Source organism: Biomphalaria glabrata, chromosome 5 (assembly GCF_947242115.1).
Source record: "Biomphalaria glabrata chromosome 5, xgBioGlab47.1, whole genome shotgun sequence".
Lineage (NCBI taxonomy): Eukaryota > Metazoa > Mollusca > Gastropoda > Planorbidae > Biomphalaria > Biomphalaria glabrata.
The window spans coordinates 16,140,351-16,166,127 of record NC_074715.1 but is presented as its reverse complement, the minus strand read 5'-3'; the positions used below and the strand labels follow the sequence as shown (position 1 = coordinate 16,166,127).

The window sequence follows — 25,777 nt, the reverse complement described above, 5'->3', positions numbered from 1 at the left end:
GTTTGTGATGCGGTCTTTAAAGATAATACTCTATACTCTATAGCATCTTGCTACCATGGCCAGTATCTTCTCTGACTCTGCTAAAGGTCCAAGTTTCCCAAATAGACAGTAATGTCATCATGAGAGTAAAAACAAGGTAAATTCCTAATATAAAGATATTAAGTATTAAGCATACAAAAAAAAGAAAAAAAAAAACTCAGAGAGTTAACATAACAAAAACACGGAAACAATCCAATACAATATGTCATATATTTATATGTACAAAAAGTAGTTCGAATTTTAAAAAAAATATCAAAGCCAAATTTTCAGAAAACAGACAACAATAGAAATAATTTAAGCTGAAAAAATAAAATACAGTGAGGACAAGTAATACTGCATTTGTAAGTAAACTATGTAAATACAATGTACAAAGGCTAGCTTGAAATAGTCGATAGATCGCCTGTAAATAGTCTGTAATTAGTCAATGACTAGCCTATCACGGGAACAACGAACTTCGTCACCCATGTTGTAAACTAAGACAAGCACTAAAGCTGTGCTCTTGTGTGTGGTGGAGCACCAAATGTGGGTGCCCTTAGGTATGAGAACTGAGGCACGCGCAATGATATCTGTTTTCTGTTCTGCCTCATCACATCTCATGCTTTCACTGTCATGCGCGCAGCAAGGCTTCGGGACTCTTTCATGAGTTTATTAGCATTGTTTTTATACTGTGAACTGCTATATAATCAAACTAGAGCATTACGTAGAATCTATTGCTGTGCATGTGTCAACATTTACTAGAGACACGCTGCACGCACCGTGAAACACCACAGAATTAAATGTTTATTGAACACTGTCGAACCGCCATTCTCAACTGTCACATTACTAAGGTTTTCCTTTTTATTATGCCTCCGACTAAATGCATCTTCCAATCGAGGCAACATGTTATAGCATTAATAATTAATGTATTTATAATATATAGTTGGTCATCCATAATAATAGCGCTATCCAGTACCAGATTTGGTGTGTGCAGGCCTGGGATGGGATTTTTGGTGGAGATCCCTAACCATTTTTTTCGAAAGCTTGAATAAAGATCCACTTATGACTGAAAATACTTCAATCTAAAAGCTGGCTATAGTTTAACAGAAAGAACTAGAGTTCTTGACAATTTAAACTCACCTTCCTTTCTTTAAAAATATTTAATATATAAAGTTTGGGTTTAAAAAGTGTTTGCTATTAAATCTATGGTAGGTAAGGCCCCTTGAAGAAGTATTGTCGTAAACCGGACATGTATTGACTTATTCCCAGCATGCTACACGCGGACACTTCTTCATCACGACATTGTCTGCCAGTTGTAAAAATGCGAAAAAAAAATAATTTCTGACCTTTCGAAATTCTGACATATCGTTTTATCTCTTTTGTAGAGACCCCTTACTTTTGGAGACTCGGGGCTGTAGCCTCGCCTGCCCGCCCTGACTGGCAGTATCCTGTCTTCTTTTCATTAATTTCTTATGCCACTAAAACTGATAACTGTCTTAATTTATCAGTTCAGACAGTAGCATAGCAAAGTACGGGGTGAGCCCAGATACAAGTATATAGTAGTTGGCAACCCTCTAGTACTTTCAGTATAACTAAAACCAAATCGATTCATCCTGTATGTATCATTACATTTACAAGTAAGTACACTTCTACAAGTATCACTGGCATTTAACTGAAATCAGTAATGACTTGTAACAAGTGATGCATGATATTAATTTGATACATAACATTATAAGTCCCTTTTCTTTTCCTTTTAAGCCACCGTTGGTCCCTAATAGTCATAGGCCTTGGTCCAATCAGCCCTTTTACGCCATGGTGGTTACCCCACTGAGTTTAGTGGTCAATTAAGTAAAAAAAAAAGTAAAGTTCCCCTTTCAGACCTTGAGATCTATAGGGCAGATGCTGTAAAGGTCATCGGTTTCTACGGCTCTCTGTTAACGAGGGTGTCATGTTGCCAGCACAACGACCAACCGCATTTACTTTTCCCCAAATAAAGTCAGGTACCCATTGAGCTGGGTGGACTCAAAGGCACCCAAGGATCCCAAAATAAAAATTGCAGTTTTCACCAGGATTCGAATCCGGGACCGCTTGTTAGGAAATCAAGCGCTTTACCGCTGAGTCACTTAAGTACTTAACAAACTTTTATTTAAAACTGAATTGACAAATATTGCCCCTGATTTGCTTTCATGTCTTAATTTCACCAACGTCTTCCTTGTATCCAATATCAATCCCAAAGACTACGTTTAGGTCTTTTTTAAAAATAGTAAATCCATTTGTTTGTTAATTTAAATATTCACACAGTATGCACATACGCATAAACCATTTTTAAAACAAGAATGAAGAATCAAGGCACTTTATGATTATTATGATATGTAGGGTGTACATATGAAACTATAATAGTACAATGGGTTCACTTCGTCTCTGATGTCAATTCCATTTAGATTTGTGATGTTTGAAAGACATTACGTGAGTGTAAGACTGACACTCGGGGCCTGCATGTAAGTTTCTGTGATACAAACTCACTTGGTCAATTTTTTTTTTAAGGTAGTAGACGTGTATTGACTCGGTTAATATAACCTTGCTTAGTGGCGTAGCTATGGTTGAGAGAGGGGGGGGGGGAGAATTTGAAAATCCCCCCCTCGGGCACCTACTTAAAGGGTGGGGGGGCTCAAATGAGTGTTCGAAATTAATTTTTTTTCAAAAATGCAGGAGCTCCTAAAGAGGCCAAGCCCTCCGGGCCCCAATATTCCTTGCAACGCCACTAGAACCATCATAATGAGCCTACACTGAAATAGATTTTCATCATAAAATTTGTGTATATTATTGAAAAGGAAAATGCTTTACACAGAAACATCTTTTCTAGCGTAACGTCTGTGTTTTATAAGATGTAAGAATAATCTTCTAAAAATAAACTAAATAATGGAGCGACGCCCACACTAGTAAAAGGTTTGTAGAAGGGCTGCACACTAGATTATGTACAGGGGGGTCTTTATACATAGATATGTTTAGGTACAAAGTGTCTTCAAATATATGTCAGGAAACATCACAGTTGTCATGGAGATAAATTAAGGCGTCCTAACTTCGCAGTCAGTGAGAGAGCCCCAGATGATTGGCCATCACGTTTCTATCCGACTGCGGCGAGTGATCACCCATGCTGCTGTTGCTACTGTCGCCATGGCAACTGTCGCGTGTTCCTAACGGCGGGCTGTTCAAAGTGCTTCCAAATGTTCTTCCGTTGAAAGTGAATGGCCAGGTCTGAAAATAAAATAATGAAACAAAATACGTAAAAATAGTTTTATTTTAAAAGTAAAAGTCTATTGTTTAGAAAATCTAAACGGATTCTTGGCTCCTAGATTTACTTCAAGAGAGATTTTTTTTTTGTAGAGAGTGGAGTTAGTGCGCTTGGATGCGGATTTTGTTAGAGGCCTGAACTTAAACATCTTTGGAGAAATATAGTTTGTTTGTTAGATGTTAGTCGGAGGTTTTGTCTCAGATGAAGACACCAAACCTAAACTACTGTCCAACCTTGCACAGTCCACAGCAGTAGGCCTACTAGCAAAACTCAAAAAAAAAAAATCTGAAAAGACTAAAATCAGACTAATGCGCAATCTGATCACGGCACATTTTTATATGCATGCGAATCTTGGAAGCTAACTGCAGATCTCTAGAGAAAATGAGATGCTACAGAAAGATCCAGGTATCACATACTAAAACCGCATCACAAATGAAGAGATCACTATTTGGTTTTATAAAAATTATATAATTGTGGACCACGGCATGCCAAAAAAAAAAAAACTTTTATGACAGTTATTTTGCCCTTATTGGCAACAGATGACCTCTGAAGAGACAGTTAAAGAGCTCTCAAGAAGACTGGGGGATATTGGAGAGTGTAATTATGTAGGAAATGGTGATATTGGAGAGTAGAATTGTGTAGGAAATGGTGATATTGGAGAGTGGAATTATGTAGGAAATGGTGATATTGGAGAGTACAATTGTGTAGGAAATGGTGATATTGGAGAGTAGAATTGTGTAGGAAATGGTGATATTGGAGAGTAGAATTGTGTAGGAAATGGTGATATCGGAGAGTGGAATTATGTAGGAAATGGTGATATTGGAGAGTAGAATTGTGTAGGAAATGGTGATATTGGAGAGTAGAATTGTGTAGGAAATGGTGATATTGGTGAGTGGAATTATGTAGGAAATGGTGATATTGGAGAGTAGAATTGTGTAGGAAATGGTGATATTGGAGAGTAGAATTGTGTAGAAAATGGTGATATTGGAGAGTAGAATTGTGTAGGAAATGATGATATTAGAGAGTAGAATTGTGTAGGAAATGGTGATATTGGAGAGTAGAATTGTGTAGGAAATGGTGATATTGGAGAGTAGAATTGTGTAGGAAATGGTGATATTGGAGAGTAGAATTGTGTAGAAAATGGTGATATTGGAGAGTAGAATTGTGTAGAAAATGGTGATATTGGAGAGTAGAATTGTGTAGGAAATGGTGATATTAGAGAGTAGAATTGTGTAGGAAATGGTGATATTGGAGAGTAGAATTGTGTAGGAAATGGTGATATTGGAGAGTAGAATTGTGTAGGAAATGGTGATATTGGAGAGTAGAATTGTGTAGGAAATGGTGATATTGGAGAGTAGAATTGTGTAGGAAATGGTGATATTGGAGAGTGGAATTATGTAGGAAATGGTGATATTGGAGAGTAGAATTGTGTAGGAAATGGTGATATTGGAGAGAATTGTGTAGCAAATGGTGATATTGGAGAGTAGAATTGTGTAGGAAATGGGGATATTGAAGAGTAGAATTGTGTAGGAAATGGTGATATTGGAGAGTAGAATTGTGTAGGAAATGGTGATATTGGAGAGTGGAATTGTGTAGGAAATGGTGATATTGAAGAGTAGAATTGAGTAGGAAATGCTGATATTGGAGAGTAGAATTGTGTAGGAAATGGTGATATTGAAGAGTAGAATTGTGTAGTAAATGGTGATATTGGAGAGTAGAATTGTGTAGGAAATGGTTATATTGGAGAGTGGAATTGTGTAGGAAATGGTGATATTGGAGAGTAGAATTGTGTAGGAATTGGTGATATCGGAGAGTGGAATTGTGTAGGAAATGGTGATATTGGAGAGTAGAATTGTGTAGGAAATGGTGATATTGGAGAGTGGAATTATGTAGGAAATGGTGATATTGGAGAGTAGAATTGTGTAGGAAATGGTGATATTGGAGAGTAGAATTGTGTAGGAAATGGGAATATTGGACAGTAGATTTGTGTAGGAAATGGGGATATTGGAGAGTAGAATTGTGTAGGAAATAGTGATATTGGAGTGGGAATTGTGTAGGAAATGGTGATATTGGAGTGGAAATTGTGTAGGAAATGGTGATATTGGAGAGTGGAATTGTGTAGGAAATGGTGATATTGGAGTGGGAATTATGTAGGAAATGGTGATATTGGAGAGTGGAATTGTGTAGGAAATGGTGATATTGGAGTGGGAATTGTGTAGGAAATGGTAATATTGGAGAGTAGAATTGTGTAGGAAATGGTGATATTGAAGAGTGGATTTGTGTAGGAAATGGTGATATTGGAGTGGGAATTATGTAGGAAATGGTGATATTGGAGTGGGAATTGTGTAGGAATTGGTGATATTGGAGAGTGGAATTGTGTAGGAAATGGTGATATTGGAGAGTGGAATTGTGTAGGAAATGGTGATATTGGAGTGGGAATTGTGTAGGAAATGGTGATATTGGAGAGTAGAATTGTGTAGGAAATGCTGATATTGGAGTGGGAATTGTGTAGGAAATGGTGATATTGGAGAGTGGAATTGTGTAGCAAATGCTGATATTGGAGTGGGAATTGTGTAGGAAAAGGTGATATTGGAGTGGGAATTGTGTAGGAAATGGTGATATTGGAGAGTGGAATTGTGTAGGAAATGCTGATATTGGAGAGTGGAATTGTGTAGGAAATGGTGATATTGGAGAGTAGAATTGTGTAGGAAATGGTGATATTGGAGTGGGAATTGTGTAGGAAATGGTGATATTGGAGAGTAGAATTGTGTAGGAAATGGTGATATTGGAGAGTAGAATTGTGTAGGAAATGGTGATATTGGAGAGTAGAATTGTGTAGGAAATGGTGATATTGGAGAGTAGAATTGTGTAGGAAATGGTGATATTGGAGAGTGGAATTGTGTAGGAAATGGTGATATTGGAGAGTGGAATTGTGTAGGAAATAGGGATATTGGAGAGTGGAATTGTGTAGGAAATGGTGATATTGGAGAGTAGAATTGTGTAGGAAATGGTGATATTGGAGAGTAGAATTGTGTAGGAAATGGTGATATTGGAGAGTAGAATTGTGTAGGAAATGGTGATATTGGAGAGTGGAATTTTGTAGGAAATGGTGATATTGGAGTGGGAATTGTGTAGGAAATGGTGATATTGGAGAGTGGAATTGTGTAGGAAATGGTGATATTGGAGTGGGAATTGTGTAGGAAATGGTGATATTGGAGAGTAGAATTGTGTAGGAAATGGTGATATTGGAGAGTAGAATTATGTAGTAAATGGTGATATTGGAGAGTAGAATTATGTAGGAAATGGTGATATTGGAGTGGGAATTGTGTAGGAAATGGTGATATTGGAGAGTAGAATTGTGTAGGAAATGGTGATATTGGAGAGTAGAATTGTGTAGGAAATGGTGATATTGGAGAGTAGAATTGTGTAGGAAATGGTGATATTGGAGAGTAGAATTGTGTAGGAAATGGTGATATTGGAGAGTAGAATTGTGTAGGAAATGGTGATATTGGAGAGTAGAATTGTGTAGGAAATGGTGATATTGGAGAGTAGAATTGTGTAGGAAATGGTGATATTGGAGAGTGGAATTTTGTAGGAAATGGTGATATTGGAGTGGGAATTGTGTAGGAAATGGTGATATTGGAGAGTGGAATTGTGTAGGAAATGGTGATATTGGAGTGGGAATTGTGTAGGAAATGGTGATATTGGAGAGTAGAATTGTGTAGGAAATGGTGATATTGGAGAGAAGAATTATGTAGTAAATGGTGATATTGGAGAGTAGCATTGTGTAGGAAATGGTGATATTGGAGTGGGAATTGTGTAGGAAATGGTGATATTGGAGAGTAGAATTGTGTAGGAAATGGTGATATTGGAGAGTAGAATTGTGTAGGAAATGGTGATATTGGAGAGTAGAATTGTGTAGGAAATGGTGATATTGGAGAGTGGAATTGTGTAGGAAATGGTGATATTGGAGAGTGGAATTGAGTAGAAAATGGTGATATTGGAGAGTAGAATTGAGTAGGAAATAGTGATATTGGAGAGTAGAATTGTGTAGGAAATGGTGATATTGGAGAGTAGAATTGTGTAGGAAATGGGGATATTGGAGAGTAGAATTGTGTAGGAAATGGGGATATTGGAGAGTAGAATTGTGTAGGAAATGGGGATATTGGAGAGTAGAATTGTGTAGGAAATGGTGATATTGGAGAGTGGAATTGTGTAGGAAATGGTGATATTAGAGAGTAGAATTGAGTAGGAAATGGTGATATTGGAGAGTGGAATTGTGTAGGAAATGGTGATATTGGAGAGTGGAATTGAGTAGGAAATGGTGATATTGGAGAGTGGAATTGTGTAGGAAATGGTGATATTGGAGAGTAGAATTGTGTAGGAAATAATGATAATGGAGAGTAGAATTGTGTAGGAAATGGGGATATTGGAGAGTGGAATTGAGTAGGAAATGGTGATATTGGAGTGGGAATTGTGTAGGAAATGGTGATATTGGAGAGTAGAATTGTGTAGGAAATGGTGATATTGGAGAGTGGAATTGTGTAGGAAATGGGGATATTGGAGAGTAGAATTGTGTAGGAAATGGGGATATTGGAGAGTAGAATTGTGTAGGAAATGGGGATATTGGAGAGTGGAATTGTGTATGGAGCAAAGGAGAGAGAGATTTAGAATACGGGGACTGTGGAAATGAATAGCCGTAGTTAATTTTAATTTCATATTTTTACTGTTTAAATAGAATACCCTTTATAGCGCATGTGTGCCTTGTGGCGAAATAGTAAAAAATGAAATTTGAAACCGAAACAAATATGTCAAATAGTAAAAAAAACAAACTGAGCGTTCTCGTTGACCAGTAAATTCCCAAGCTTAAACAGTGACCAGTTATTTTGTAGGCTAAATACTGTTCGGCATACAAGAACATTGGAAGGTAAGGGGTCATATAGTACAGTCATTTTAAAATACTACAAAAGTCCCTCAGTCTTTCTGTATCCACATCTATAGTTACGTGGTCGCTATAAAAGATTTGATTAGACCTGTGCCCATGTAGGACCTAATGGCGCAACACAAAGCTAGCTACAGATACTGATAAGCTGTGAAAAAAAAATGCTTTAAAAAAAATTGGACTGGAATTTCCTAAGCCAGTTAGTCAGCCAGTATTTCAGCCAGCAAGCCAACTGACATAGGTAGCCATGATTTAGAGGGCTTCAGGGATGTAGCCGTTTCCAAGATAGCGAGACTACGATTGAATGTACGGTAAAGAAGGTAATGGGCAGATAAGCCAGAGGAGAACACGCCGTTCTCTCTCACACACATACACAAACACACTAACACACCCCGAGTCTTGTTCTCACTTTCACTGTCTCACTTTATTCACTATTATCTGAAAGAGCCCAAGTTATGAGCGAGCTAGACGGAACAGTAGGCCTTCAACTCGTTCTTACAGGCTCCAGAATGAGCATTGTCGATGCAAAAGATTAGTCGTTTACGATAGTTGTTAGGCACCTAGTTTATAGTATTAGTTATTTAGCGACGCACCATAGAAGACGTATATTGAACGGCACTAGTGACGTTTGGGATATGTTGGGTTAGAGACTGGAAAATCAGTTAGTGATAGGATTCTCTTGGGTAAAGACGTGTTTTATTAGACAGAGACTCTGACTGTGGCCTTTTATTGGATTAAACTTATTATTCATTGCTCATCAGTGTTGACCACATCTTTTCTCTCGTTAAAAATAGATGTGTGATATCTTTGTGCTGTTGTTTAACTACATTGAATACACCCGAACAAGAAACCCAAACGCCTGCTGAGTAAATGATTGAAATCTAACAAACATCTACAGTTGACTTCAGTACAGAATTAAACATACATCACATAGTATAATGGAGGGCTTTTAATTAGTCATTCACCAGCAATCCATAAACAGAATTAAACATACATCACATAGTATAATGGAGGGCTTTTAATTAGTCATTCACCAGCAATCCATAAACATGATTCATGTTCTCCTCTAAATAGAACACGTTTCTATTTTGATTTGCTTTGTTTTCCGTCTGTTTTGCCTTTTTTTTTTGCTTTTTTTTTTGCCTGCCTATTGCTTTTTGTTAACTTTGTTTTTTTTTACTTTGTGTTGCCTTTGTTTACCATTTGTTTAGCTTTGTTTGCCCTTTGTTTTGCTTTGTTTTGCCTTTGTTTAGCCTTTGTTTTGCCTTTGTTTTGCTTTGTTTTGCCTTTGTTTTGCCTTTGTTTTGCTTTGTTTTGCCTTTGTTTTGCTTTGTTTTGCCTTTGTTTTGCTTTGTTTTGCCTTTGTTTTGCCTTTGTTTTGCCTTTGTTTTGCTTTGTTTTGCCTTTGTTTTGCTTTGTTTTGCCTTTGTTTTGCTTTGTTTCATGTGTTCCTTCAGAAAAGGAAACAAACCTGCAGGAAGTGCAAGCTGACAGGGTTCGAACTCGTTGCCATCGTGATAACAGTCTGAGGCGCGCACCACTTCTATTTTTAATTTACATAAACGATTTACCTAATTGCATTAGTTCAGGAACAAAAGTCAGATTATTCGCAGACGATTGCATAATATATAGAACAATAAAAACAACACAAGACACAGAAATTTTACAAAGAGAATTAGATGAATTACAGAAATGGGAGTCAAATTGGAGCATGTCTTTCCACCCAGAAAAATGTCAGTTATTAAGAGTAACAAAAAAACTAAAACAAATTAATTCCACTTATCTTATTCATGGTAAACCAGTGACACAGACTAAAAAAGCAAAATACCTAGGTGTTATAATAAATGAAAAACTGTCATGGAATCCACATATTGATGAAGCTATCAAAAAATCAAACAAAGCATTAGGGTTTATCAAAAGAAATTTCTATAAATCAAATAAGAACATAAAACTAAAATGTTATTTAACCTTGGTTAGGCCAATAATAGAATATGCATCCTCCGTTTGGGACCCCTCAACTCAAGAAAACATTAAGAAACTGGAACAGACACAAAACAGAGCAGTGAGATTCATAACAAACGAACATTCACATTTGACTAGAGTAACACCTTTAGTAAAATCACTAAATTTAGAAAGCCTCCAGGACAGAAGACTCAAAAGTAAAGTAGCAATCATACATAAAACACTGAACCATAATCTTCAAATACAAAAACAAAATTTAATAAAATACTCAGAAAGACACAAAGATCACAACCATAAGAGGGAGTGACATTAACATAGATATGATACAATTTTTATTGGTCCAAACAAATGGAAATTCTGTTTGACTACAATTGACCACCTCAGCGTAACTACTGTACATTAACAATATACAATATACAACATTCACACACGACACACATAGACACTCACAACCAGCGCTTTATGAATTAGCCTTCTATGAATTCTTGATGACGACAAATGATCTTGTAACACTCTGACCAAAAGTGGGATAAAGGAGTTTTTAAAAATCTTTCTGTATCAGTCCTAATGGAAAGGAGACGACCACTTTGTTCAGATCTGATGTAACAGTGGTTTAGTGGGTGCAGGTTGTCCTTAAGAATCGAGAGTGTTTTGGAAAGGCATCTTTCATGAAAAGGCTCTTCAAGAGATGGTAGCTGTATTCGAGTGATATACGATGCTTTTTTAATTAGTCTATTTAGTCTATGTACTTTAGCGAACTGATCACTCCATATGTCCCCCAGAGAGCACTACGCTCAATGGACTCAACGCTTTTAGTGGTGCCACGTTTCTCCCTCAAGGGCTACGGTCTGCGGGCTTTTTCAGTGCACGGACCAAAGGTTTGGAACTCACTCCCCATGGATCTCAGACTGACAACATGCTACACCACTTTTAAGAAGAACATTAAAACCTATCTGTTTAAAACTTTCTTAGGTTGTCATTTTAGCTGTCGTGTTTGTGTTTGTAATGTTATTACAGCGCCTTGAGCCTACATTTTGTTTGTTAACAGAGCTTTATAAATAAAATTATTATTATTATTATTATGTCTTTGCACCAGTGAGGTATTACCATACCAGCAGGTGATGGCAAGGTTGATTAGACTGCTGATTGTTGCTGTATAAAAAAGTTTAATTATTGTTTTGTCGATGTTAAATTTCCTTAGCTTTCTAAGATAGAGAAGTCGTTGGTGAATTTTTGTGTAAAGGTTTTGACAGTCTATCTCAGTTTGTACCTAGATATTTATATTCCCGCACTTGCTCAATGGTTTGGTTGTTTATCTGAATTTCTGCAATATGGCCTTTATGTTTCCTAAAATCTATCATCATTTCTTTAGTTTTCTGAACATTTAAGATTAGAAAGTTATCTATACACCATTGGTAAAGGTGTTAATTGTTGAAAGGTACAGATTTTCGTCACCTGCAATAAGGCCAATGATTTCTGTGTTGTCAGCAAATTTTATGATGGGAGTGTCAGCTGATTGGCTCTGAATGTCATTTGTGTATATGTTATGCAATACTGGTGACAGGACGCACCCCTGCGGCGCTCCAGTGCTGGGTTCTCTCGTAAATGACACACGCCGTTCAGTTTTAAATATTGTGGGTATTTGATGAGACTTGCTTATACGGGTATAAATTCAATACACTCAAGACAAAGCCAACTGCGTTTGCTTGTTATTAATTGACCGACAACAAGCACACCCCCTCTCCGTTTTGTAGATGTGATCAAAGTTCCAAAACTGTTGAACATTGAACATATTTGTTTATAATATATATGACAATGTCTTCGGGTCGCAGCAAATACAGTCGCAAACTACACAATTGTCCACACCTAATGGAGACCGAGTCTCTGACCGCCAGGGTCTGTTGGAGTTACCTTTACGTCTTCTGCGCCTGTCTTCTACAGGGGCGTTTCTCTTGGCCTCAAATGTTTGTCCTGCGGCCTTCGTGGGAGCTCTCCACATGTCTCTTGCAGACACTTTCCTCTATGCCAGTGAATGTGAAATGATCTTTACGGAGGCTAACAGAGGGCGCCTAGCGTTTCCATGCTTTCTTAACTTCATACATTTTTATTGCACAAGTAAGTGTGTAATAGGCGTGACCACCGTAAGTTTATCATTGCGTAAAGTAAGACATATTGTCGCCATGATTTCTCTTTTGTGCTGAATAATTGTCGTCCCCATAAAGATGTCCAACAGTCATAAAGATGTCCATCATCATACTGACACGAGAAATTTGCACAGAATCGCGTTTGCGGAGACGTTTAGAAAGATTTTCTTCAAAGAGTTTTGAGTCGACATTGTTGCAGACGCCTCTCCAGAAAGCGGTCTCAATATACATTGCAAAAAATCCTTATTAGAAGATAAAACAATGTCTCCTACTTAAAATAATCTAATAATATTTTATTTAATTTATATTTAATTGGTTAATAATATTCAAACATGAATTGATAATTAGAATTTAAAAAAACGGAAATCCCCATCCCCCTTTGAAAGCTAAATGTACTGCTTCGCCACCCTCCCTTTGCCATCACGTCGCCCTCTCCTTTAAGGACCCCCAAAGTTTGAGACACGCTTTATCATGAGAACAATATCAGTAGTAGAAGGAAGGGTGAAAATGCCAATGCAGCTGGTGATTACAGATGCCCAACCTGTGACCGCAGCTGTGTATCAAGGATTGGCCTCTTTAGTCACACAAGAAGTTCCAAAGGGAAGAACAGGACTTATGAAACGTAAGATCCCTTAGAACAAATGGATGCACATCAAAATCATATGGCACGCAACTATGTGGGCCGGATATGGTAATGCAAGGGCCGACACACAGCACGCACTAGGAAACAGGCGTACTCTTGATCGAAATGACTAGAGTATACACAACTTGTAGGGAAAAAAAAGGGAGGGGGGAGCATGCTAGAACGACAAATAATTATAATAATATGTTGACATCATTCATAGAATCTGTACCACTTCATTTCCAGATATCAAAATATTTAAATGAGGCCCCCCGCACACACAACCCTGATACTAGGAGGTATTCACTGTATTTAACGATTGCAAAGATTGAAAGGCGTTTTGACAAATTAAAATATTTTCCATTTATTCACCTGCTACGCCCCCAACATTTTGATAAAATTGCAATGTCGTATAAAAATGTACTGTACAAATAATAAATAATAATTCATAGCAATCGTAGAACACAGAGGCGGTGGCGTGTCATTAATACGTGGGGGGGGGGGGGGGGGCGGGGGTGCAGCTGATCAAAATGTTGTGTTTATTCTATTCACTGTTATCATGCATTCAGTACTGCACTGCGTTAAATTAAAATCATTGTCGTAACAAACTCTTTATGAACTCACTATGACCTCCCCCCCCCCACCCCCCTCAACTGCATTTTCTCGCACCTTCTGTTGTTCTCCGAAAGAGAAAAAGGGGGGGGAAGAAAGTAGGTCTACATGAAAAGTTAAGTGCGTTTTGTGGCCAGTCCGTATCTTCTGTATACAAACACATGCACGTGCGAGAGAGAGAAAGAGAGAGAGAGAGAAAGTACACTATCTGGCCTGGGTTAACACTAGAAATACTTGGCTCACGCTTCTAGTGAACTGGCATTAAACTATTAGTGTGTTGAAGTTGAAATTCTGAGACAGAAAAGATATTGGAGAGAGAGAGAGAGAGAGAAAGAGAGACAATAGGAGAAGGCGAGAGAGGATAGAGACAGATTTAAAGAGAGTTGGAGAAGTGATTGAAGAACGAGAGAGGGGAGAGAGAGAAATAAATAGAAAGAGGAATGAAGAAATAGACGAACTATAGAGCGACAAGGTTGTCGTAGGCACGGGTTCAATAATATGATGGTGGATCTCACGATAGCAAACTTAAACTCTATAGACATATGAGGTCCTCTGGGCTCGCAAAAACCTTTTTTATGGGAACAGTAACAGGAGGCAGACAGAGAAAGCGATGATGAATGGACAGGCCTGAATGAAATTCTAAACAAGGCAAAATACAGAGAGGAATGGAGAAAGACGGTCAACAGATCGTGTGTGTTGCCTCGACGGTTCAACAGACTAAGAGATAGGTGAAGGCTCCCCACCCCGAAATCTTAATCAATATTTACAAATAAAGTCAAGACCTACTCTAAAGTGATTGTTTTGTTTTTTCTTCTATTATTGGTTTGGTTTAGTAGGGGTTTAAATTCTTGCTCTCATTCTATAAAGTGTCGGTAGTGCTTTACGTAAGAAGAACAATTTTCATAAGCGTTCATTGACATATGAGACAGATGATCTGTTGAGCCAGGAATGTGTCATATAATACCATGACATCTTTTCATATCTTCCTGTTTGACATAACACTCTATACGACACACCATGAGACAAGTAATATGACGCAATATATAACATATCATATGACACACTATATGGCACACCATATAAACATCATAAAACATACTGTTATGACTTTGCCATGCGCACCGCCATCCAAGATAGTGCAGAAAGAAGGTGCGCACTATCAGTGACCAGACAAGTCGGATGTTGACATAAGAGACTAACGATTTCCGCCCAAGTCTAGAGCCAATATGGAGATGCTGTGCTCAAGGGGAGGTATCCCTAGAGAAAATTGAGTTTTAGGTCTAGGATATCGATTTTTAACTAATAACATAATTAAGTAGATCAATCATTTTTCTTTACATTACAATCATTTTTATTGCTTAAATCTGTGTCTATAACATGTTTTTTAAATGTTTTTGTAAGGTCTATGAGACAAAATCTTAATAAAATTTATACTTTAAACTCATTTTTCTCAAAATGTTAGTTTTTGCACATGTCATTGTGCTTTACTAGGGATTTCTCCTAAACTACTTGATAGATTTTGATGAAATTTGAAACACTTCTTAAGGACATCATTAACTTTACTCGTACAATGATTATTTTTCAATATTTTATTTACTTTTTTTAAAAAAGAATTTTTAATTAATATTTTTCTTTTTTTTTTAGGTCTAAAAAATACAAAAAATTCAAAAATTTGTAAAAAATGTAACATACTTAAATCTTTAACTCTGACCTTGTATCAATTTAGAGGATCCTTTTTTCTTATCTTTTAATTCAATTTCATGTATTTCTGATCAATAGTTTTTACAAAATTCAGACTTTTAATTTGTATACAATAAACAATATGGCCGCCGTTACCATGGCAACCATCATTCAAACAACTTTTTTTTAGCATTATTTATTTTAGAATATCATTATATGTTACCATAACAAATTTCAAAGGCCTAGCTTCAGAAATAACAAAAATAAGATTTTCAGGGATACCTCCCCTCAAGGCAGGTGTCCTTTGTGTTTGTCATGTCTCAGTGTAAATAAACGTCTATGTCTCGTTGAGTTGCCTCCCTTAAGTTATTACAATTGGTGTCAGAAGTGGGATTATAGGCGACTCAACGAGAGGAGGTAGGATTCTAGCACAATGGCATCTTTGAAACAACTAGACCAGCTTTTAGTTAAAGAGCTAAGGCAGGAACTTGGTTACAGACGCCTGAAGCTTGGTGGTAGCAAGGAGGTGCTTACAGCTCGTCTCCGGCAAGCCCTAATTGATGAAGACGAAGATCCGGAGACCTACCTATTTGAAATTGAACCGGAGATTTATGAGCTTATTGGCAAGATAAATGAAGGTATTGATGCAATGTGTGAACAAATGAACAGTTTGGGGAACAAGGTAGATAAAATGGTGTCTCAGCTGAAAGAAGGAGTAGACTCGTTGGTAAAGGAGCAGTTGCCTGTAGACTCGTTGGTAAAGAAGTTGCGTGGTCAAGACTGTGGCTGCACAAACAGTGGTGATGGAGACGCTGGGAATTGGAGCGCCGTCTGTGTCTGTGTTGTGGGCAAGTCTTGTGGTTGTGACTTTCAAGACGAGAAACGTGACAACGATTGCTGCGACAATCTCAACGAGATGTACCGAATCGAACGGAAAGTGACAAATGAAGAAACTGAAGACTGTTACGTGCCTGAAGCGTTTGTTCCTGTTGTACCTGTTACCAGTACCTTAACTGAAGTCTGTTACGTGCCTGAAGCGTTTGTTCCTGTTGTACCTGTTACCAGTACCTCAATGAGCCGGACGGAGCAAGACAACGTTGGGTCTGCGTTCAAGCCTGTTGCTATGGACCTTAAAGACCTCTGCCTATCTGTCGGTGCTCACGAGGGAAATTCGAAGCTTGACAACTGCATCCAGAAGTTTAGCATGAACTGTACGTGCGGCGCATCACACATAGAATTTAGATGCCAAGAAAACCACCAACAGGGCATATGTACTTCTACCATCATCATCGACATTGGCATAAATGAATGTCAATCAAACCACTCTAAATCTGAGCTGTCAAGAGGAAGACATTTTCCACTTGAACCTGAAGAGACCTATCTTCTGGACGTAAGACTGTTGTCTGAGGATGACTGCGGTGCATTGGACTTTGCTTGCAACGAACCTGCAGCTCCCTTGAGAGGCGTCTATCGGGAAGGTCTGCTGAGACAGCGTGTCCGATCAACGGCTGTGCTGAAGAAAACAGTGCTCGACCCTATGTCTTTGTGTTGCAAACGGCCACGTCATTATCGCAACAACAGCCTGGTCAACTGGAGAAAGAGAAAGCGGCACTGGAGGAAAACAATGCGGATGGCCTCGTGGGGAACACGCTCCCTGCCGCCTGTGGCTCCCACTGATCGACCTCCACCTGAACTGTCAAACCTCAGCTGCAGTGTTTCTTTTCGGGACGAAAAGTGCTAAGAAGGGGGCAATGTTATGACTTTGCCATGCGCACCGCCATCCAAGATAGTGCAGAAAGAAGGTGCGCACTATCAGTGACCAGACAAGTCGGATGTTGACATAAGAGACTAACGATTTCCGCCCAAGTCTAGAGCCAATATGGAGATGCTGTGCTCAAGGCAGATGTCCTTTGTGTTTGTCATGTCTCAGTGTAAATAAACGTCAATGTCCTCGTTGAGTTGCCTCACTTAAGTTATTACAATACCATAGGACACACTATATCATATAAAACACCATATCGTATGACACATAATATCGTATGACACACCATATCGTATGACACATCATATCGTATGACACACCACATCATAAAGACACGCAATGTAACACACCAAATAACAGCTTCAGTATCAATAATTTACACAGCATATAACAGCTATAATTATGCACTTACAATCTTCAATCCAACCGACTTTCAGACATCCAAGAACTCAAGAAACCTTTTGGAATACTGGAAAAACTTTTCCTAAATCTAATAAAAATCTTTGATCGGCATTGCCTTCTTTGCTTAAGCAAATCGTAATGTTTTGTTTTGTTTTGTCTATAATGTCCATTGTGTTTGAAAAATAATTACTGATTATGAAAGGTTCATAAACTTTAAAAAACGTTGACGCTTGTTTGTGGAGTTATTTACAATCTCCTAGGCACGGATGATAAAGAAGAGTTATTGGCTTGGGGGGCAGCGACCCAACTTGATACAGAAACGGTGAACATTGAACAGTTTGAGAGAATTTTTTCATGCTGCAAGGGGGGATTGCGGAGTTGGACCAAACCCGTCAGGATACATGGCAAGCCTGAAAGTGCAAAGAAAACTTCCCAAATTGGCTCATGGAACGTAAGAGCCCTGCGCGGTGCCTGAACCAATGCGGTAAACTGACACCTACCGGCTGGACATCATTGGAAACAGTGAGATGTGGTGGACATCAAGTGGACAAATAGTTACAAATAGCAAGACCATAATAATTCAGGGCATGGAAGCTGAAAAGAGGATAGCGAAAAAAAGGCCGCCCATGTAGGACATAACGTCTTATGACCGTTGTCTTCTTGCTGCCCTAGGCGCTGAACGGAGTGGGGGCGGAGGGGGGCCTAAGTCTAAGTAAGAGACTGGAAGCACTCTTAAATATGTGAACGTCTCTAAAGTTACTTTTTTTTTTTACCTAATGTTTTTTTTTTTTCGATATACTCAAACACTTATAAAAATTACACAAGGAAATTTCGAGAAATTCATTCGTATGTCTAATTGTGATACGATTGGAGGCTAACGGTGTCGTCAGGGCATGCGCACTAACTTTATGCTCTTGATATCACCACCAGATGTCACTTGACCGGCTTAGCAAATTACTAACAGAACTAAGACATTGTCGTTTCTGTTTTAACTAACTGCAGTTAATAGTTTCGTCGCATGTGTTACGGTTTACAGTTTCTAAGGAATTTTCATCACATATACAGAGAGAGAGAAAGAGACGGATATATAGTTTGCTAGATAGATAGATAGATAGATAGATAGATAGATAGATAGATAGATAGATAGATAGATAGATAGATAGATAGATAGATAGATAGTTTGCTAAATAGTTTGCTAGATAGATAGATAGATAGATAGATAGATAGATAGATAGATAGATAGATAGATAGATAGATAGATAGATAGATAGATAGATAGATAGATAGATAGATAGATAGATAGATAGATAGATAGATAGTTTGCTAGATAGATAGATAGATAGATTGATAGATAGATAGATAGTTTGCTAGATAGATAGATAGATAGATAGTTTGCTAGATAGATAGATAGATAGATAGATAGATAGTTTGATAGATAGATAGATAGATAGATAGATAGATAGATAGATAGATAGATAGATAGATAGATAGATAGATAGATAGATAGATAGATAGATAGATAGATAGATAGATAGAGATTTGTGAATGTTTATCTCTAAAACTTACAATAGGTATAACATTTTTTATAGTTTAAATTTTTTACAATCAAGTTTAGCGTTTGCACTAAACTATGCAATGTATTAACTCATTACTGACCAGATTCAAGGGATGTATAAATCCAGCAGAAGTCATGTTCTCCTCGTGGTCAAGGATCTGCTTGAGGTGAGCGATGTAACTGGACGCCAGGCGGAGCGTGTCCAGCTTTGAAAGTTTGGTGTCCGGAGGGACCCAGGGTAATGTTGTCTGCAAGTAGATATACAATATAGGTCCAATACACTTAGGAAATATTTAATACTGTGGTAACTTAACAACTGGCATTTAATGAAGTATTAAAAGCCTTTATCTACATTAGGAATGTCCGTGTCCTTTAATTGTTGTTTGTATGGCAGTTATTTACAGTTATAAATGAGAATCGTTGATGTTCCGGGTAGAACTATTTACGGTTCATTCATTACCATATATTCAAGAAGAAAGTCGCGGCAAATTTAAAATCTCATATGTGGCCAGCACAAGAACTGACAATTTTAACATGTCTCAACAGTTTGGACACCAAGGATTAAAGGAAAGATCACTCTTTTATTTCTGCAAGTCGGACTAGATTTACCCCATGAAAAACAAAAAGAGTGGGGGGGGGGAGAACAAGTAGTACTCACCCGTCACTAAATAGCAGGGCCGGACTTAACCGGCTAGTTATTATTTATTCTTTTTGAACATTTGGTATTTCTACTGTATGGAGGGGGAAATAATATAGCTATATTGATCTAGGTCAAAGGTCATAGGTCTTCAGTAGAGTCCAGGAGGACAAAGGCTTGGTCTGCAGTAGGTGCTGTGAAATATGCAGGTGGAATGGGTTTGCGTGGCCATGTCAAGTAGTGCACTCATTCATTATCTCAGGAATCAGCGACAATCCCGAAAGACAAAGGCCTGTAAGTTTTCTGTTAGAAAATTGTTTTTGGTTTTATGGTAATGTGATAGAGTAAATAACTCAGCAATGTTTATGTCCTCTCTGTCGTTCACAGTTATCGTTCTTGATTAATTGACAACTTTCATAATGTTTTAATAACATTTCTAATGTCTAAAACATGTTATTTATTGGGAAACATTTTATCTTCTTATCTTATAAAATACAGACGTTGCTTCAAAAAAGAAGTTGATTACGTCCCTAGGACAATCTAGTAAATGGCCCAAACTCTGCCAAGTCGTTGGTTTTCCTGGCTGATTCAGGCAATCCATACCATGCTCTAATAGAACTTGTAGAAAAAGTCAATAACAGCCTAGATCGTCACCAATTTGCATATAAAGCAGCTAGGGGAACTAAGGAAGCAATTTTATTGCTTTTGGACCAGCTTTATAAGCATCTCGATACACCCAAAACATATGCACGAGTCCTCTTCGTAGATTTCTCCTCGGCTTTCAATACCATACAGCCACATCTAATGATAAACAAACTGAGTAACTTAAATGTAAGCCCTTACGTACAAGCTTGGGTTCTAATTTTTTTTATCCAACGGCCCCAGTATGTTAAAGTCAACAACACCAAATCGTCAACTCGAGTACTATGTACGGGTGCTCCACAAGGTTGTGTACTTTCTCCTGTACTATACACTCTTTACACTAATGACATAAGAAGCATTTATGACTAAGTTAAACTCATTAAATTCGCTGATGATACTGCCATAGTCGGTCTTATTTCAGGAGACGAAACTCAGTATCGAAGCTCGATAGAAGAGTTTACAAACTGGTGCACTGACAACTTTCTAGAACTGAATGTCACAAAAACTAAAGAACTTATAAAAGATTTCAGAAAGAAAAAACAAACAATACACGAACTGAAATAAACACTACATCTATAGAACAAGTAAAGGCATATAAATATCTAGGCGTTATCATTGATAACAAGCTTTCACGGGAAGACCACCTTGGAACTCTGACAAAGAAAACTGCCCAGGGACTTTTTTTCTATACAAACTCAATAGCTTTAAACTAAACAAGAAGATCCTAGATACTTTTTACGGCGCGACTATACAAAATCTGCTAACATACGGAATAACATGTTGGCAAGGAAACGCTTCATCTGAACTGTTGCGCCATTTTAAAAAACATCATAAAAAGGGCATCAAAAATTACACTCACAACATGACCACATTTAAAGGAACTTTTTGAACAAAAGTAATGCACATTCACAGCCAGCGGCCACCCGCTCCACCAGAACTACATCAGGTTGTCGCGAAGTGGGTGACTGCTGAAAATCTAAACAAGAACAGAGCGGTACAAAAACTCGTTCGTACCACACTCGGTCAGACTATATCAACGCCACTCAGTTGATCAGGAAACGTGAAAAGGACCAAGATGTGTGTAATCACTGAATGAACTCTTTATGTTATGTCTGTTCTATTTATGTGTATGTTTCTGTTGTGTTGTCTGTATATGAGAAAAGAGTCCTTATGATCACAACAAATTTCCATAAGGATCAATAAAGCACTCTTAGTCTTAGTCTTAGGAATGAAGGAGTATTGTACAAATTTGCTTTAGCATATGGAACAGGAAATGTGCCTTTAATTTTAATGGGAAACATGATACTTTTAATGAAGTAGTGTTAATTCAATGGAAATGTATTGCTTTAATAGAAATCATGTTATCTTGATAGAAAAAAAAAGATCTTCTTTTTGATCTGTAATTACATAAGATACAACATGTTATTGAAATTCAATTCAGAGGTCATTTAGGAACTCACATATGAAAGTCAACGTTTTTCACAGTTTAGCACATATTTTAGCACATAGTTTAGCACATAGTTTAGCACATTGTTTAGCACATTGTTTAGCACATTGTTTAGCACATTGTTTATCACATGATAAGGCTAGTAATAAGAAATAGAAATGCTTCATGTATGTACTGGTCTTATTACAAAAGCCAAAAAAATGTGGGATTCCAAGGTTGTCTTGAAATTAAAATTAAAATTAACTGAAAGATGGGAATTAGGTTTCAACCAGAATTGTGATAATCTCGATGCAAACATGATTCACTACATATCTAGTTATTCAAATATACGAAGGCCGTATGTCTACATTCAGACCTTGATATATCAAACATTTTCCAATAAATCTTTTACAGTGAATAGGTACAGTAATGTCCTTGACAACATTTGCGCTAGTTTCCATTTGTATAAATTATATAAAATCAGTTGAGTGATTTTTAAACTAACGAGACCAATAGAGCTATACAATATACTGCATTAATACCATGCAGGCTGCAGGTTGCAGGTTGCTATCTCACCTCCCCCTCTCTTTCCCTTAAACCTAAAAAAAAACAACTTGCCATCCGATGAGCACAGAATGCACACTAAATCTTTACCTTTAATCTGGAGAATGCTTTACTTAAGACTCTCATCCGTGATCTCTCCCTGGCGTTGGCGGCATTTCTCTGTTGAGGTTTTTGAATTTTACCGTCTGCTATATCTCTTTCAATCTCTTCCTTTCTCTTTCTCGGCATGACGTCTGCTCAATTTCAAAAGTTTTATCTCCACTCACGGAAAAAAGTTTTGTTTTGTGTGTAGATTTTTTTTTATTTATTCCAACACTTTAAGTTTGATATTGAACTTTATAGACTTTTGAAAAAATTTCAGAATTCTGAAAACGCCTAGCATAAAATTTAATTGGCTACTTCAGGAAAAAAAAATTCTTTTTTTTTTAAAGGGAATTTCCTTTCTGAAGGGTTGAAGTCATCTCTGAAGTACTTGTCTAGTAACCATGACAACGCTCTGTTTGCGTCGTTGATTTGTCATGGTTGATAAGATTACTGCAAAAAGAAGTGAAACGAAAAGGAGGGGTTATCGATAAGAAAAGAAATATAGATAGTGAAGGCTTTCTTTGTCAAACAGTTTGTGTACATGGAAGATGTGACTGTTGGATAATACACTAAATGCGTTTCAGATAAGGAAATATCTTCTAACCTATGTAAACATATTTATGTAGATCGTTAATGTACAATTTTTTTTACTTATTCATAAACAAGAAAAAATAATAATGCACACTCACAGCCTTAACAATTAATCTGTCAATATAAAAAAAAGTATATATAAAGTTTATATATATGTAAATATCCAGATTGTCTGGTAAAATTTGTGTACACATCATTTCTCACACACCAATTCTCTGATCAATTTGAAACTTTACACAATTATTTGTTGTACATATCAAAACAGAATTTTTTTTAAAAAATAAGTTAATAATTGTTTAGTATCAAACAAATGCTATTTATTGAGAAACGTTGCTGTATATGTGAAGTTTTTCCCCGTATTTCGTTTTGTACACGTTTTTCTCCCATTTCCAATTCTCGGATCAACTTGAAATTTCGCATAACTACGTCATCGTGAATAACAATACACGAATCAATCCAAAAATGTATCTATTAGTTAAAATAATTTGTGATAATTAATTGTTTCCTTATTATAGAAAAAGGGAAATTTTTCATGAAGTTTTGAGATATATGACAATAATTTTGAGGCTCTTCCCCTTTGATAAGTTCCTTTCATTTTTTTTCCTTTTTCTTAAGATTTAGTTTTAACTTCATTTGTTTGTGTATCTTGCTCTTGCGTACAGAAAGGTTGACACGATGTATTGCTAAGGAAAGTATTTTCAAAGCAATCTTTGTTAGCATTGCAGAATGAAAGATCTAGGCCCTAGGCTCTGAAACTTGCAGCATAAAGTAATGTCTTTCATTTTGATTTCAACTAATCATTTGATATAATGTACTTGTTATTGTGCAATTAATCCAGTTTTCTCGAGTTCTCTCCCTTTTTTTTCTCCTCATTTTCTTACGTTTTGTTTTAGTGCTCATTACATCGCCCCCACATTTCTCAGTATCGCTTCTTCTCCAGGTTCTCTCTTCTATTACATTGTATTGCTTATAGAGATGAGATATCTTTTCAATATGAGCCTGGGCTTCAAAACCCAGATGACAACAAAGAGTAGACTTCCTTGCTTTACTTAATAGTCACAACCTCCCCCCCCCCCTAAATATATATCTCAACAGTTTTGTAGAGGATCTAAGAGCAGTGGACATCGGGTGGGAAGAAGCTTCAGACATTGCCAGTGACAGTGACATCCTGTTTCCCAAGGCGCCGAACGGCTCGTGAGGATCTAAGACTTAGACTTAGTCCAAGTAAGATCAATACATCTGAGATAAAGCAAAAGTTGTTGAACAGTCAGCCCGAAATATTTTCGGAGACTGACTGATACATTGATATTTCTAACAAACATTTCACGGCTCAATAAAATAGTATTTTCTTCCCTTTGTTATGACCATTGGAAGAAGTTTTAACTAACTGAAAATGCTTTAGACATGGGTGGACATGGCCTACACACCGAAGCTGTGCATCACTGCTACATTTCACCACTCTGGCAGCATGTAGTAGAAACAAAAATCATATTAATTGAATACAAATTTATAAGAATTTTTTTTTACTTTATCTTCAACTTTTTTTATATTCAGTACTGAAGAGATGACCTTGCCAACAACACATAAGAGACTAACGTAAGTTCAAAGTTTACACAACAGTTCACATTAACATTGTTCATAAACTGTCCAAACTTGACGATCACTGAGTTGTCCATTGTCCTCTGTTGTAGACGAACGAAGTTTTTGGGATTCTTTCGGAAGGATCTGTCCTTACTTCCAATGGAAGCCCAAAGGTTCCAAGAAGTATAAATGTTTTTGTTGGTGCGATTAAATTCCTGAAACTGTTGTTATGTACCACAAAGCGGGCTAATCAACGCAAAACATTTTTTCGTGTACATCACTCAGTCCCACGCCATTGTATACAGGCTGAACTCTATTACTATGACCGCTTTCCCAAATCACTAGTAGAGAAGTCTCCACAAGTTGACAGACCGGTACCGGTTTCCAGATGTTAACTTGTCTTCAACCCAAGATTGAGGACACACAGCATTGCAGTGAGCTCATGAGGAACTTAGAGGACTAGATATAATCTAAGATTAATTATGCATTCCAGTATGTCTGGTCTGGCGATAATTTTTCCCCAATGAAGTCCCGGGACAACTAATCTCCACCAATTGAAACCGAGAAAATTTTATTTTTTTTTAGTAATAGTAATAATTCCGATACTTTTTTTTTTATTCAGTACTGAAAAGATGACATTGCCAACAACACATAAGACACTAACATAAGTTTACGTTGACACAACAGTTCACGTTAAAATTGTTCATAAACTGTCCGCCGAGAAAATATGAAATAAGGAAATTACTTTAAATGTCACAAAAAAAAATCTGCCAATCATCTTAAGAAATGTATCATTTAAAAAAGGATAATTTTTAAGTATTGTTTGGTTTGAATAAATCTAAGCTCTTACGATCTAAGTTCACAGAATCTCAATTTAAAAAAAAAACTAATAAAACATGACTGACGACATTGCATCAAACGTGAAAGACAAAGTGAAATGACGATATTTATTATTTCTTTGATACTCACCTGTATCTATGTATTGAAGTCCGTATTACATTGGTGATATGTCTTGAGATTCAATATCTGGAAAGACGAAAGTTGGTCTCACATTACGATTCAAACAGCACGTAGGTAAATTGACCTAAGGGACTGTCTGGTCAGTGCACAGCTGAAGTATGCTAGGTAGACTTAGCTAGATAGCACTGTGTAGCGAGTTCCCTCGGAAGATACAGAAGCTGGGATTGAAAAGGGGGGTGGGGAGGTAATTGGAGGGGGGGGGCGCTGCAAATCTTCACTACATCAATCTGACCCCCAGCGGTAT

General features: G+C 37.3%; 1 protein-coding gene across 1 annotated transcript; it reads right to left on the bottom strand.

The window, feature by feature from the left end:
• Window positions 1–235: 235 nt before the first annotated feature.
• LOC106076518 (transcription factor 21-like) lies at window positions 236–25,777 on the bottom strand. Its single transcript, XM_056030923.1, has 4 exons — window positions 25,483–25,777; window positions 22,348–22,791; window positions 19,090–19,236; window positions 236–3,270 (listed from the first exon to the last, which is right to left on the bottom strand). The coding sequence occupies exons 2-4, from the start codon at window positions 22,483–22,485 to the stop codon at window positions 3,103–3,105; spliced, it is 453 nt and encodes a 150-aa protein (XP_055886898.1). The 5' UTR covers window positions 22,486–22,791; window positions 25,483–25,777; the 3' UTR covers window positions 236–3,102.

Excerpts from the sequence above, each read along its gene's own strand:
- LOC106076518 (XM_056030923.1), bottom strand. The coding sequence starts at position 22,485 with ATGCCGAGAAAGAGAAAGGAAGAGATTGAAAGAGATATAGCAGACGGT. Across the intron at positions 19,237-22,347 it reads AAGCATTCTCCAGATTAAAG|ACAACATTACCCTGGGTCCC; the intron begins GTAAAGATTTAG and ends ATCTACTTGCAG. Across the intron at positions 3,271-19,089 it reads TTATACATCCCTTGAATCTG|ACCTGGCCATTCACTTTCAA; the intron begins GTCAGTAATGAG and ends TTTTATTTTCAG.